Source organism: Saccopteryx leptura, chromosome 2, assembly GCF_036850995.1.
Source record: "Saccopteryx leptura isolate mSacLep1 chromosome 2, mSacLep1_pri_phased_curated, whole genome shotgun sequence".
NCBI lineage: Eukaryota > Metazoa > Chordata > Mammalia > Chiroptera > Emballonuridae > Saccopteryx > Saccopteryx leptura.
This window is the reverse complement of record NC_089504.1, coordinates 312,277,026-312,290,605: the sequence shown is the minus strand read 5'-3', so window position 1 is coordinate 312,290,605 and position 13,580 is coordinate 312,277,026. Positions and strand designations below refer to the sequence as shown.

Sequence of the window (13,580 nt, the reverse complement as noted above, 5' to 3'; positions counted from 1 at the left end):
GGGAAAATGGTACAGCCATGTTGGAAAACAGATTGGAAAATTCTTAAAAACCAAATGTTTATTTGCCATCCAACACAGCAGTTGCACTCCTTAGCGTTTATCCCCAGAGAAATGAAGACGTAGGTTCACACAAAATCCTGTACTACATGAGTGTTTATAGTAGTTTTGTTTGTAGACACTCCAAAAGGGAAACATCCCAGATGTTGTTTAAGAGGTAAGAGGTTAAACTGGTATATCCATATTATGATATAGTATACCATATAATATACCAGCAATAAATGGAATGAATGATTCAAACACACAGAAACCCGTGAATCCTGAGACTAAAAATATCTAATCTCAAATGGTTATATGGTGTTATATAGTTAAATTTTATCAAATGTGCCTGACCAGGCAGTGGTGCAGTGGATAGAGTGTCGGACTGGGATGCCGAGGACCAAGGTTCGAGACCCCGAGGTTGCCAGCTTGAGCACAGGCTCATCTGGTTTGAGCAAAAGCTCACCAGCTTGGACCTCAAGGTCGCTGATTACTCGGTCTGCTGAAGGCCAGCAGTCAAGGCACGTAAGAGAAAGCAATCAATGAACAACTAAGGTATTGCAATGTGCAACAAAAAGCTAATGAATGATGCTTCTCATCTCTCCATTCCTGTCTATCTCTCTCTGTCTCTGTAAAAAAAAAAAAAAAAAAAAAAAATATATATATATATATATATATAATGTTTATTTCCTGTATTATATTATCATGTGATGTTTTTCTTCTTTTTCAGCTTGTTAATATGGTAGATTTTACTGAGTGATTTTCAAATATCGAATCAGTCTTGTATCCCTAAAATAAAGCACAATGAATTACAGTGAACACTTCTTTTTATATATGATGGATTTTATTAACTCATATTTTGCCAAGAATTTCTGCATCTATGTTCATTACAGATATTGGTCTGCAGTCTTCTTCCTTTATGCATTGTCTGGTTTCAGAAATAACACTTCAGAGAACGTGCTGAAAAGTGCTCCCATCTCTTCTTATTTCTGGTAGAAATTACATATAATTGGTGTTAATTCTTATTTAAATATTAGGTAGAATTTTCCAGTGAAACTGTCTGGGCCTGGATATTTCTTTTTTCCTTCTGGATATCTTTAAATTATGACATTGGTTTCCTTAATTATCTGGAAATATTAACATTATCTCTTTCATATAGGGTAGGTCAGGGGTCCCCAAACTTTTTACACAGGGGGCCAGTTCACTGTCCCTCAGACCGTTGGAGTGCCGGACTATAAAAAAAAAACCTATGAACAAATCCCTATGCACACTTCACCTATCTTATTTTAAAGTAAAAAAACAAAACGGGAACAAATACAATATTTAAAATAAAGAACAAGTAAATTTAAATCAACAAGCTGACCAGTATTTCAATGGGAACTATGGGCTGCTCTTGGCTAATGAGATGGTCAGTGTCTGGTTCCATATTTGTAACTGCTAGCTGTAACAAGTGATATGACGCGCTTCCGAAGCCCTGACGCATGCATCCCGCGTCACCAGAAGTAGTACTGTATGTGAGCGACACTGCGCTTTGCAGCGCCACCACAAACTGTGCTCCTCTCACTGACCACCAGTGAAAGGGTTGCCCCTCCTGGAAGTGCGGCGGGGGCCAGATAAATGGCCTCAGGGGGCCACATGTGGCCCGCGGGCCATAGTTTGGGGACCCCTGGGGTAGGTTGTGCTTATTTGTGTTATGAGGAGGTGACTATTTTATCTAAGTTATAGAACTTGTAGATGTAGTGTTATTTACAGCCTTCCCTAGTTATTCTTTAGATGTCTGCAAGATCTCTGGTGATACATCATGTTTAATTTCTGATATTAGTAATTTGTGTCTTTTTTTTTTATTTTGTACATCTTCCTAAAGATTTATCTACTTTATCAATGTTTTCACACAGTGTGTTTGTTTCAAGGGTTTGCTGTATGTGTGTGGGGGGGATGCTCATTTGTGGGGCTCTATTATAAATTGTCAATTTCTCATGAAAACAAAAATTTACTAACAAGCTCACCATTAGCCTGGAAATAATTAATCCTTTTGTTGACACTAGATAGTATTTAATTTTAAATGTTGGTAATTTTTGTATAAAAATGGAACCTCTATTATTTTAATTTGCTTCTTTTAAATTGAGTTAGAATAAATTTTTTTAAGTTTAATAGTCTTTGATTTATAGTTACATTTTTGGAGTGCTGCCTTTTTATGTCTTTGCCAGTCTTTTGTAAGGCTTAACTTATTGCTATTGATTTTCAAGCATTATTTATATGTTAAGAATATTAATTGTTTTCTTTATTATATATATTGAAAACAATTTCCCATTTGATTTTTAGATTTGTTTAAGAAGTTTTGTGTAACATAGATTTTTAAATGACTTTTAGAGACAGACATGAAAATCTTTTCCTTTGTGATTTGTGCTTTGGGTGGCAAAGCCTTAAGTTTCTAAAGTATCCTTCTTTGATGTGTGAGATGAAAACAAAGATCGGATAATAATAGCCAGCCATTCCACATAATATTCTGTAATTGTCAGTGTTTGTAAAGAACTTTAGCTTTCCTTGAGATTAAATGGACATTGTAATGTGTTTTTAACCTCTACCCTTTGATCATTTATAACCAAATGGAATAAGACAAAAAATAAACCAGACACATTATTATGTTTAATTCAGAAAGGGACATATTAAAGTTGACACTTTATTTTTGCTGAAAGTGGTCAGAAATAGTAGAAGCAGGAGGTGAGGAAAATGCAGAAATATTACAATATTGAAATTTTCTCACACAGGATTTATCATTTACATAATGCAAGAGACTTCCCCAAACTTAGATAAATATTTCCAAATATTCTAAAATATCAAGATTATTTTCCCTTCCTTCAGATAAAGAATAAATTCACCCTTGTGTATTTATGAGAACTTGTTCTGTTGCCTATAAATTACAGTAACTCCGAAGTCTCAAAATACATATAAACTTCCTAGTGATTTCTTCTAACGGTTTTCATTGTTCTACTCAATATTTCAAAACAACTGATACAATTTTTAGATCACTAGTAAATATTTTAGAAAGATGTGATTGATGGTTTATGTGTTCTTTCATTTTACTCCTTGTTATTTATGATGCATGTAGAGCTTCTTTAGCTCCTTTTTTAGGGAAAATATATTAATCTTATATGATCTCAGCTGTAATGAATAAACATTTCAAAATAGTCACATAAATGACTACTGACACCTTGTTTAAGTTTTTCTACATATATTTTTAAAGTTTGTTCACAGAAAACAATATTTCACTTCTTTTAAGCAATATATCTCCGGTATACACCAGAGACTTGAAGCCACCATGGTTAAGTGATTACATTTTAAATGTTTCTGAAAATCAAACATTCAAAAAGAAGAACATGAACTATGTCAGTAACATATTCAGTCACTCCCTTATTCAAGGCAGAAATGTTGACAATTATCATAATCCCCTCACTGAAATTTCTCTGTCCACCGGGAACACACTACAAGAGTGGTATTTAAAAATCTCAAATCTGATCAAATGCCATCCTCTTCAAAACCTGTTAATAGCTAGGCATAGTCTTGAAAATCTATAATATGGCCTCACCAAGGTCTCCACAGACAGGGCCCTCCATAAACCATCCCCTGGACTTCCATTCTCTCGTTTTTCTTCAGCCACACAGACCCCACGGTGGAGAGACGCTTGTGCCTCTTCTGTGGGCAGGACTCAGTACCTACAGCAAAGCCAGGCAGAGAAGTTCCACTCAACGCACACACTAGCTGAACAAATAAAAGCATGAATAATAACTGTCTCCAGACTCGTTTCATCAACCATTAAGTTAGATCATAGTTTTAAGAAACAGTGGATGCTTAATAGCTTTCCCATTCTTTAGTCTTTGTCCTGATATTTCTGCCTTTTAAATTTATTGTTTAAGAACCAGAGTCCTGCCTGACCAGGTGGTGGCGCAGTGGATAGAGCGTCAGACTGGGATGCGGAAGGACCCAGGTTTGAGACCCCGAGGTCACCAGCTTGAGCGCGGGCTCATCTGGCTTGAGCAAAGAGCTCACCAGCTTTGACCCAAAGTCGCTGGCTCCAGCAGGGGGTTCCTCGGTCTGCTGAAGGCCCACGGTCAAGGCACATGTGAGAAAGCAATCAATGAACAACTAAGAAGTCGCAACGCACAACGAGAAACTGATGATTGATGCTTCTCATCTCTCTCCATTCCTGTCTGTCTGTCCCTGTCTATCTCTGCCTCTGTAAAAAAAAAAAAAAAAAAAAAAGAACCAGAGTCCTGGCCTGACCAGGCAGTGGCACAGTGGGTAGAGCATCGAACTGGGATGTGGAGGACTCAGGTTCGAGACCCCGAGGTCACCAGCTTGAGCGCGGGCTCATCTGGCTTGAACAAGGCTCACCAGCTTGAGCCCAAGGTCACTGGCTTGAGCAAGGGGTCACTCATTCTGCTGTAGCCCCCGGTCAAGGCACATATGAGAAAGCAATCAATGAACAACTAAGGAACCACAACGAAGAATTGATACTTCTCATCTCTCTTCCTTCCTGTCTGTCCCTATCTGTCCCTCTCTCTGACTCTCTCTGTCTCTGCCACAAAAAATAAATAAATAAAAGAACCAGAGTTCTCAATTATTTAATTAATATAAAAAATTTAAAAATTTATTAATTGATATTTTAGAAAAAGAGAAAGGGAGAAAAACATCAACTTGTTCCACTTATTTATGCACTCATTGGTTGATTCTTATATATGCCCTGACCAGGATCAAACCAGCAATCTTGGTGTATTGGGAGGATGCTCTAATCAACTGAGCTACCTGGCCAGGGTCTTAAATTATTTTTTTAAAACATTACATGGAAATTAGAGACTTTCGCTCTGCTTCTACTTTAATGAACATCCCTTGCTTATCATTTAGAGACACAGTCGGTAACAGTCTGTTAAAAATAGGTTCTCTGAGGAAAGTTAAACAAAGATAGTTAATAGGTACAAAAACAAAGGCAGCACTTATGAAATCCTAAGACCATGGGGCTATTAATGGTGAAGGGTCACTACCACCAACCTTTGCCACCCCTAAGACTCACCACCTAAGAAAGAGGTAAGTTACTGAATCTAGACAGACCACCTTCACAGGTCTCTTGTAGAAGGACACAGTCAAGGTATGGAGGGCCTAAAGGAAGTTAGTCCAGGAAAATAAATATGATGATCTCATTCTCCTCCTATCCTTTGACATCCTGCAAATCTACTGGCTGACTCCAACTAGAAACTAGAGGGCAAAAAAGCAGGTTAAAGCAATGCTTACAGATCGGCTTGCCAGAACACACAGATCAGGACTGCGGGGAGTGGATTGGGAAGGCTAAAGGAAAACACCCAGCATAACTTGTTACATGCTGTCCGGTGTCCAGATGTTAGACCGTGGCCTAAGGAGCAGCGATAAAATTCCATTCTATAGGGCTTCTATTTCCATCTATTGTTCCCTTCAGTTGTCGGCTTTTAGCTCTATGTCACTCATTCATGAGAATCCTCTGGATGCTTTGCAGTAGTCCTTAGCGCTAATCTGTCTCTTCCATCTGACTTTTCCTTGCAGGTCTGACTTCACTTTGAACTGAAAAATTGTTTCTGACTTCTGAGGGAGTTAGTGTAAGAGCTCTTGGGCATGAATAAGGGAAAATAAAACTACAGTCTCAGCTTTCATATTTAATAATTTAATTTTAAAATCATCTCAGCTTTAATGGTCAATAGTTTAATTTGAGTTTATCCTAGACTATTTCTAAAGATGACTATGATTTTTTGACATTCCCCTTACCAAAAAGAAGAAAACATTTTAATTTTAGCAAGTTTATATATGAACTATAGTAGTTTGAAAAGCAAAGCTAGTAGTCATTTGAATGAGTACACTATTTTGAAATAAATTTTAAAAATTAAGTCATTGGATCCTCTAGCTCAGGGGTTGGGAAGCTTTTTGGCTGAGAGAGCCATGAACGCCACATATTTTAAAATGTAATTCCGTGAGAGCCATACAATATGTTTAATGCTAAATACAAGTAAATGTGTGCATTTTATGTAAGACCAACACTTTTAAAGTACAATAAGTCTCTGAATTCTTTTAAATAACATTGTTATGCTGTTGCTAACCAATGATGAATAAAGTACTTCTTACCATTAATGTGACTTCTGGTGCTGCATGGTTTTGCTGATGGCTTTGTAGTCTGGTTGATACATGGTGAGGTTTAGCTTCATGCAGGCGTTGAGATTTCCATTTGTTAAACGTGATCGTAGGTTGGTCTTAATGTTCTTTAAATGTGAGAAAGACTGCTCACATGCATACACAGAGCCAAACATTGTCAGTACAGCAATACTCACATGCTGCAGTGTGTGGTATGTGATGGGAAGCGTGTTCCAAGTTTTGACAATCAGCTGGTCCATGGGTTGAAGTTTTTTCATTTCTCCCCACTTGTGTTTGCTTGCCAACTCTGCTTGCTGTCATGCAAGTCTTTCCAAATCTTCATTCAGTGACTTGAACTTATTCGCCCACATGTCTGAGGCCTTCAGGTCAGCAGCTTGTAGCTCAAAATCTCTGATGGAGACACTGGGGATGTAACTCAGGTTGGTACTGTCCACTGCACACTCGTGTGGATGGGTGATGAACTTAAAAAGACAAGCACGCTCACAAAATTCTCCAAAGCGCACTTTGAATGACTGCAGGAGATTGGATGTGAAGCCCGCTAGCTGCTGGAGATCAAGATGTTGAGCAGGGTCACTTGCTGTGCATGCATCTTTAAACTCTCCCAGTTTTTCAAAGTGCAGTAAATGACCTGTTTTAATGTCGGTGATGAAGAGTTCCAGCTTGTTTTCAAATGCAAACACTGCTTGTTGAAGGGATAAGACTGTATTTCCAACACCTTGCATTTTCACATTGAGCTGGTTCAGATGTTCAGTCATGTCCATGAGATAGTAGAACTTCAGGAGCCACTCAGTGTTAGCTAACTCAGGATGCTCGACATTATTCATTTCAAGAAAAGTCCGGATTTTGCTCAGAGAAGCTGCAAAATGGCTGAGCACCTTCCCTCTTGACAACCAACACACACTGCTATGCAGAAGCAGACCAGGATAATTATCCCCAACTTCATCCAGCAGTGTTTTAAACTGGCTATCATTTAAAGCTCGGGCAACAATAAAGTTGACCACCCGAAAGACCAGCGACTTCACCTCACCAAGCTGCTTGCCGCACATCTGAGCACAAAGCTCCTCCTGATGTAGGATGCAGTAAAAACTTAGGATGGGTCTCTTTTCATGTTCACGAAGAAGCGCTACGAATCCTCTGTTTTTCCCCACCATGCACGGAGCCTCAATCAGTTCACACCAAAATAAGTTTATCCATTGGTAGATTTTTTTTCTTTAGTGAACTCAGTGAAAGACTTGAATAAATCCGCCCCTCTTGTTGTCTCTTTCATAGGCAAAACAGCAAGACTTGACCCACGTAGTGTGTCACCAACAGTATACTTTGCAATCATGCTGAACTGGGATAAATGGCTTACGTCTGTTGACTCATCCAAAACGAGAGAAAAGAATGATGCTGCATTTATGTCCTTCACTTGTGTTGCCTCAATTTGATTTGCCATCATGATGGTATGATTGTAAACAGTTCTTGCCAACAGAGGCATGTCTTTTATTTGTTTGATTATCTTGTCTTTATCCAACATCAAGCATGAATGTTTTGGCATACTCCCCATTGTGAATGGCTTTCCGCTTCTCACAATTGCTAAAGCACCAGCAAAGCTAGCTGAATTCCAGTCACCTTTTTGGGTCCAAACACGGAGTTGCTGCTGACTAGCTTGCACTCTGCACAGTAGCTCTTGACATGCTTTCTTCCTGCTGTCTCCTGCTGGATATTTCAATGCAAATGTAGTATGGCGTGTGTCAAAGTGCCGCTTTATATTTGACCGTTTTATCGATGCAATTTTATCATTGCATATCAGTCACACTGCAGAACCTGCTCTCTCCACAAAGGCAAATTCCTCTGTCCATTCCTGCTGAAAAGTATGATACTCCTTATCTTTTTTTTTTTTTAGCCATCTTCTTCATCAAAAGGGTTCCTGCAATTAACTAGCTGACTATTATTTTTTTATTAAAGATTTGTCTGTGAGCCAGATGCAGCCATCAAAAGAGCCACATCTGGCTCACGAGCTATAGGTTCCAGACCCCTGCTATAGCTGACTCCACCAAGCACAATTTGGAGATGACATAGCCAACTGGTCTATAGTGACATGACCTCAAGTAGTGTCTGCTTACCTATGACAGTATCCTAAAGTCCTGACCTATATAGTAGCCCCTAAGAGTTTCCTTACAAACTTGGATTTATTAGGAAAGGAATATACAATATTCTCTACCATAAACGCATATATAATCTATCATCTATTTATTTTCTACGGCCTGAATATGCTTTTTTTAAATGTGAAAGAGCAATTTATTTTCTTATTTACAGGCAATACCAGTGGTGAAGTCCAAATCATTTAACTTTGAAAGTCACACAGTCTTCATTTGTAAAAGGGAATAATGGTGGCTACTTCTAAGAGTAGGTAGAGAAATTAGCTTGGGCAAATGTGTCGAGTTCATGAAATAGTCAGTAGGCATTTTACGAAGAAGCATTTTGTTCCATTAATGATTTCACTATTTTGTTGGAGGTTAGTAGAAACTGTTTTGTTTGAAGACTAATGTCAGAGTATCTGATAATCTTAATAAAAGTTCCAAACATTTCAGTAACTAAGAAACTTGGGAGGATTAAGGAAAAGGTTAAGCTGTTATGTTATGTTATGTTATGTTATGTTATGTTATGTTATGTTATGTTATGTTATGTTATCCAAAGGTTCAAACTTCTAAGAGCAGCACTACTATATGTATTTTGGGAAGGTAATATAAGACACAAAATATTATATCACATCAGCCAGTGTAAGTCAAGCCTGGACCCAGGAAACCAGGTCAAACTGCTTCTATGTCGTTCCTGCTTATGATAAATGACTTTTAGGGTTTGCATTCCAGCTGTACGCATACAGACCAGCTGTGACCTTGGGCAATGACTTGGTCTCACAGAGGCTCCAATTTCTCATCATTTAATGGGTATAATAATAACTTTTCATATGATTGTGGCTTTGTCTAAGTAATTAAATGCTTGGCATTAGACATGACTTAGATCTGTGAATAATGCCAATAATCTCATTACTGCGATATGTGTGATTTAAGCAGAAAAAATAAATGAGAGAATATGAGCCATGTAATTAAAGGGAGGGATGGTTCATTTTGGGTGTTTCAAAATTAATTCACTGTTCTGCGGGTGTGGTCCTGAGTGTCCAGAGCCTCATTTGTTTTAGTAAAGCACTGGCTGGGTTGACAGGGTGGTTACAAAGTAGCTGTTATTCTCTATTATAACTTCCTACTATAATGTTATAAACACACAGCTTTTATTGAGTACTCGCTTGTTTAGGCACTCTGCTAGGAACTTTTCAAACTCCATGGGTACTTCTAAACCTCTCATGTAAATATATTGAATATATAAATTATAGCAATAATATATATATAAATATAAATATGGGTTATATTTACATAGGAAGAAATTAAATGACTTTCTCAAGGCCAAATAACTAGTAAGTAGAAGAAAAATTGTTAGAGAGAGACAACAGTGCCCATGTATTGGACACTGTCTCAGGCGGTCAGAGGCAGTCATTGTCTTTGTACTAACAAAGCATACAGTCTCCAGGCAGAGAAAACAAATGTATAAAATAGTCTTACAAACATACATAAAATCACCATTGTGAACAATGCTTTTGGAACTTAGTGTAGGATCTGATGTAGTTAGGAAAGTCAAGGGGAGACATTCTCAAAATTGCCATCCTTAATTTGAGATTTCAAGGACTATTAGGAATTAACTAGGTAATAGAGGGTGAGGAGAGCTTCCCAGGCAAAGATGAGACTAGTTGGCAAATGATATTTTGATTAATCCCAAGATTCAAAGGACTTAAGTTTTCCCTAAACTGGAGTGAATGAATATGTCTGAATGAATGCTTTCCAAGAGCTGGGGTTGATGTTACCCCATCGGCAAGAAGACAGTCATGTCTAAGCCTACTCCCCATGGTACATCTCGGCCCGTGTATACTTGACAACATTTGGTATTTGTTGGTATGGGTTTTGATTTTCTTCTCTTTGTTTGAAAAATGGAAATGAATTTCAGATCAATATCTCAAAGTCAATTATTTGGTAGAGGCATACCCAAAAGAAGAAAGGTTTTCTAAACCTGTCACCCACCAAGTACTTCTAGAAACCTGATCAAATCTGGAATCTCTATGTGAAGTACTTAGGTATTTGTAAAATGGAGAGATAAAGAGGGTCCTCTGGAGAAGTTTTCACCTGGTAATTAGAGAAAGAGAGATGGGTAGAGCCAGAGATTCCGATACTGTGCACTGAAATTAGTACCTTATAACTAGGTGGTATCCTTTCTTAAAAAGGACTCAAGAGTCCCTAGAGTCTGACTTCCAAGATGTTTACAAATGTGTTCTAAACATGAAGAGTCTTATCACAAAAACATTATTATTCTTGACCTTTCTGACTGGTCTAATGCTACATTTGGGATATAACTTGGCAGAAAGACATCCAAGGACACGGCAGGCAATTGCTATCGTCTTCCAACTATTTCTGGGCTTTGGCACTGTTTCCTCCCTGCTGAATTGGGAAGTTGGAATGTCTTTGCATACATGTATCATCAACACTTAAGCCAGCGCTCCTTTTAGGTATGTGGACTACTTTCCATTGGTACATACCTCATTCCTTGTATTTGTGAATCACTTGCCATGAAATTCCTTTTATAAATAAAATCTGTATAACTTATACAGACCTGTATAAATATATGTAATTTATAGCAATAATACGTTTATATATAATCCAGTTTATATATAAATTGGGCTATCTTTAAAGACACTATCAAAAAGTATACTTATACAATTTATGGACTATAAAATGTTTTGTTTAAAAGTATACAATCTCTGATTATTATTCTAGTGTGTGCATTTCTTGTATTAAATAGTCTCACTATGTGTTCTGAAATTCAAATACACTTAAGTAACCATCTTTTAATATAGGATTTTTTTTTTTTTACTTTTTTTTTTTTTTTCATTTTTCTGAAGCTGGAAACAGGGAGAGACAGTCAGACAGACTCCCGCATGCGCCCGACCGGGATCCACCCCGCACGCCCACCATGGGGCGACGCTCTGCCCACCAGGGGGCGATGCTCTGCCCATCCTGGGCGTCGCCATGTTGTGACTAGAGCCACTCTAGCGCCTGAGGCAGAGGCCACAGAGCCATCCCCAGCGCCCGGGCCATCTTTGCTCCAATGGAGCCTTGGCTGCGGGAGGGGAAGAGAGAGACAGAGAGGAAAGCGCGGTGGAGGGGTGGAGAAGCAAATGGGCGCTTCTCCTGTGTGCCCTGGCCGGGAATCGAACCCGGGTCCTCCGCACGCTAGGCCGACGCTCTACCGCTGAGCCAACCGGCCAGGGCCCTAATATAGGATTTTAAAAAGACTAGTACTCTATACTATGTGTTTCTAATGCATGTCCTATTTCTTTTTAAAAATGTTTTTACTTATTGATTTTAGAAACAGAGGAAGAAAGAGAAATAGAGAGAGAGAGAGAGAGACCTCAATTTTTTGTTTCACTTATTTATGCATTCATTGGTTGATACTTGTACGTGTCCTCACTGGGAATTGACCCTACAACCTTGGTGGGTAGGAGACAATGCTCTAACCAACTGAGTTACCTTGCCAGTTCTTACTCTTACATAAAAAGAAAACCAATGAAAACCAGAAAAATGCCAGTTTTTTTGGCATGCCAAATTTGTAGGAATTACAGCTAATGTAACCTAATAATTCTAACTCATCAGTTACATAAAATATTTAACCTGTACAAGTCCAAGGAATACTATTGTATTTGCTTCCAAATAGGTGTACACTGAACATAAACTTTGGCTCTTTTTTTTATTGTATCTGAAACTTCCAGTAATTTTATTTTTCTTCAGTTCTGCCAATCTTGTGATAATGTTGAGCCTCTCACACACTCCATGTTCCATAAAAGGCTTGGCAGGCTTTATCTTCCTGGTATGGATCTGAAAGTTAGTCATGATAAGTGGGTAATCATGCCCACTCATGTCTCCACAGGGTTTGTTTAAAACAGTATGTTGATATGTTCAGAGCTCTTTCCAGCATGACTGAGGGCCAGGATCCATCACCCTGTGGACAGCTGTATGACTACAGAGGAAATCAACACCATGTTGTTCAAAAATGATTACATATGGAAACCATCATGACACAGAATTATTTTTTCATATAAAGCTGTAATTCTGTCCTTTGTCCATATCTTTGCTGTGGTATTTTGTCTTGGTATTTAAAGCACATGTGACATTATAAGCAGTTAAATTTTATATTATTATTTTTTTGCTTCCTGGAGTAGCAGCATGAACTAAAATAAAAACAAGCTCTATCAAAATAGCAATTTTTAAGTTTGCCTCTCCAAACATTTGTACAAATTGCTTTTAAAACAGAATTAGTAAAGACTTTAGCAAAAATACTAAAAGAGATGAAGTAAACATACCCAAAATACAAAGAACTTGGATAAAAGAACTTCTATTAAATATTTATTGTTGTTCCTTTGAGAGAGCTTAGAGATAAGTTGTTTGTTATTTTCTCTCACCAAGATGTCATATTTTTATCACTTCTGTTTTATTCTTAACTTTATGCTTTATAGTTATTTTTCTGCTTAAATGCAATGTTGTTCAGATTATATATTTTTATGTAGGCTAAGTTATCCAATAGGGTTGAGAAAACATAAAATAGTCTTATTCAGCCATTTAATAACTAGTCATTAAATGAACCCTTGTACTTTTTTAATAATAAGCTAAAATAGTGAGAATTCCAAAAAAAGCAAAAATAATCTGCTTGGTAATCTTCCTTGTTCTGAAAAATTAGACATGAACGCTTGACTTTTTCTTTATTAATCAGAATCCCAGACATTTTGACTGTTTGATAATCTGTTGCATATCTAGAGTAAATATCACTCTACATTTCTATATTATCTATAGGCATAAAGAGCTATGAACCTAAAAAGAATGTCTGAGAGGGATTTCAAAGGGATGTGCTGAGAAATCATCACATATTTCTCAGCATTCTAGATAGTGTTGTTGATATAAAAAGAACCATATTATAGTTGTATAGTGTTTGGGGCCAGCAATGAAGGTACGTATTTGTAGATGTGTTTTCTAGGTTTTATGATGGACTTCTCCAATCTAGGCATGTTTTTGTACCATGATTCCATATAATCATTGTCATGCAGTAGAATTTTTAAATTCAATATCACTTAGCTAATCCAAGAGTTCAATGTCTTCTCTAGCACAGCTCCAAATGCTGGAAGTAACAGAAAAGTTCTACACAGCATTGGAATTGAATGGGAGAAGATATTCGCCAATGATACATCTGATAAGGGGTTAAATATCCAAAATATGTAAGGAATGTATACAATTTAA

The 13,580-nt window shown here is 37.6% G+C and overlaps 1 protein-coding gene across 1 annotated transcript; it reads right to left on the bottom strand.

The window, feature by feature from the left end:
* Positions 1-2,717: 2,717 nt before the first annotated feature.
* On the bottom strand, positions 2,718-7,993 carry LOC136391247 (general transcription factor II-I repeat domain-containing protein 2B-like). Its single transcript, XM_066362793.1, has 2 exons — positions 6,181-7,993; positions 2,718-3,749 (listed from the first exon to the last, which is right to left on the bottom strand). Exon 1 carries the CDS (start codon positions 7,356-7,358, stop codon positions 6,504-6,506), a length of 855 nt encoding a protein of 284 aa, XP_066218890.1. The 5' UTR covers positions 7,359-7,993; the 3' UTR covers positions 2,718-3,749; positions 6,181-6,503.
* Between the last annotated feature and the right edge of the window lie 5,587 nt (positions 7,994-13,580).

Coding starts and splice junctions, on each gene's coding strand:
- LOC136391247 (XM_066362793.1), bottom strand. CDS start 7,358: ATGGTGGGGAAAAACAGAGGATTCGTAGCGCTTCTTCGTGAACATGAA.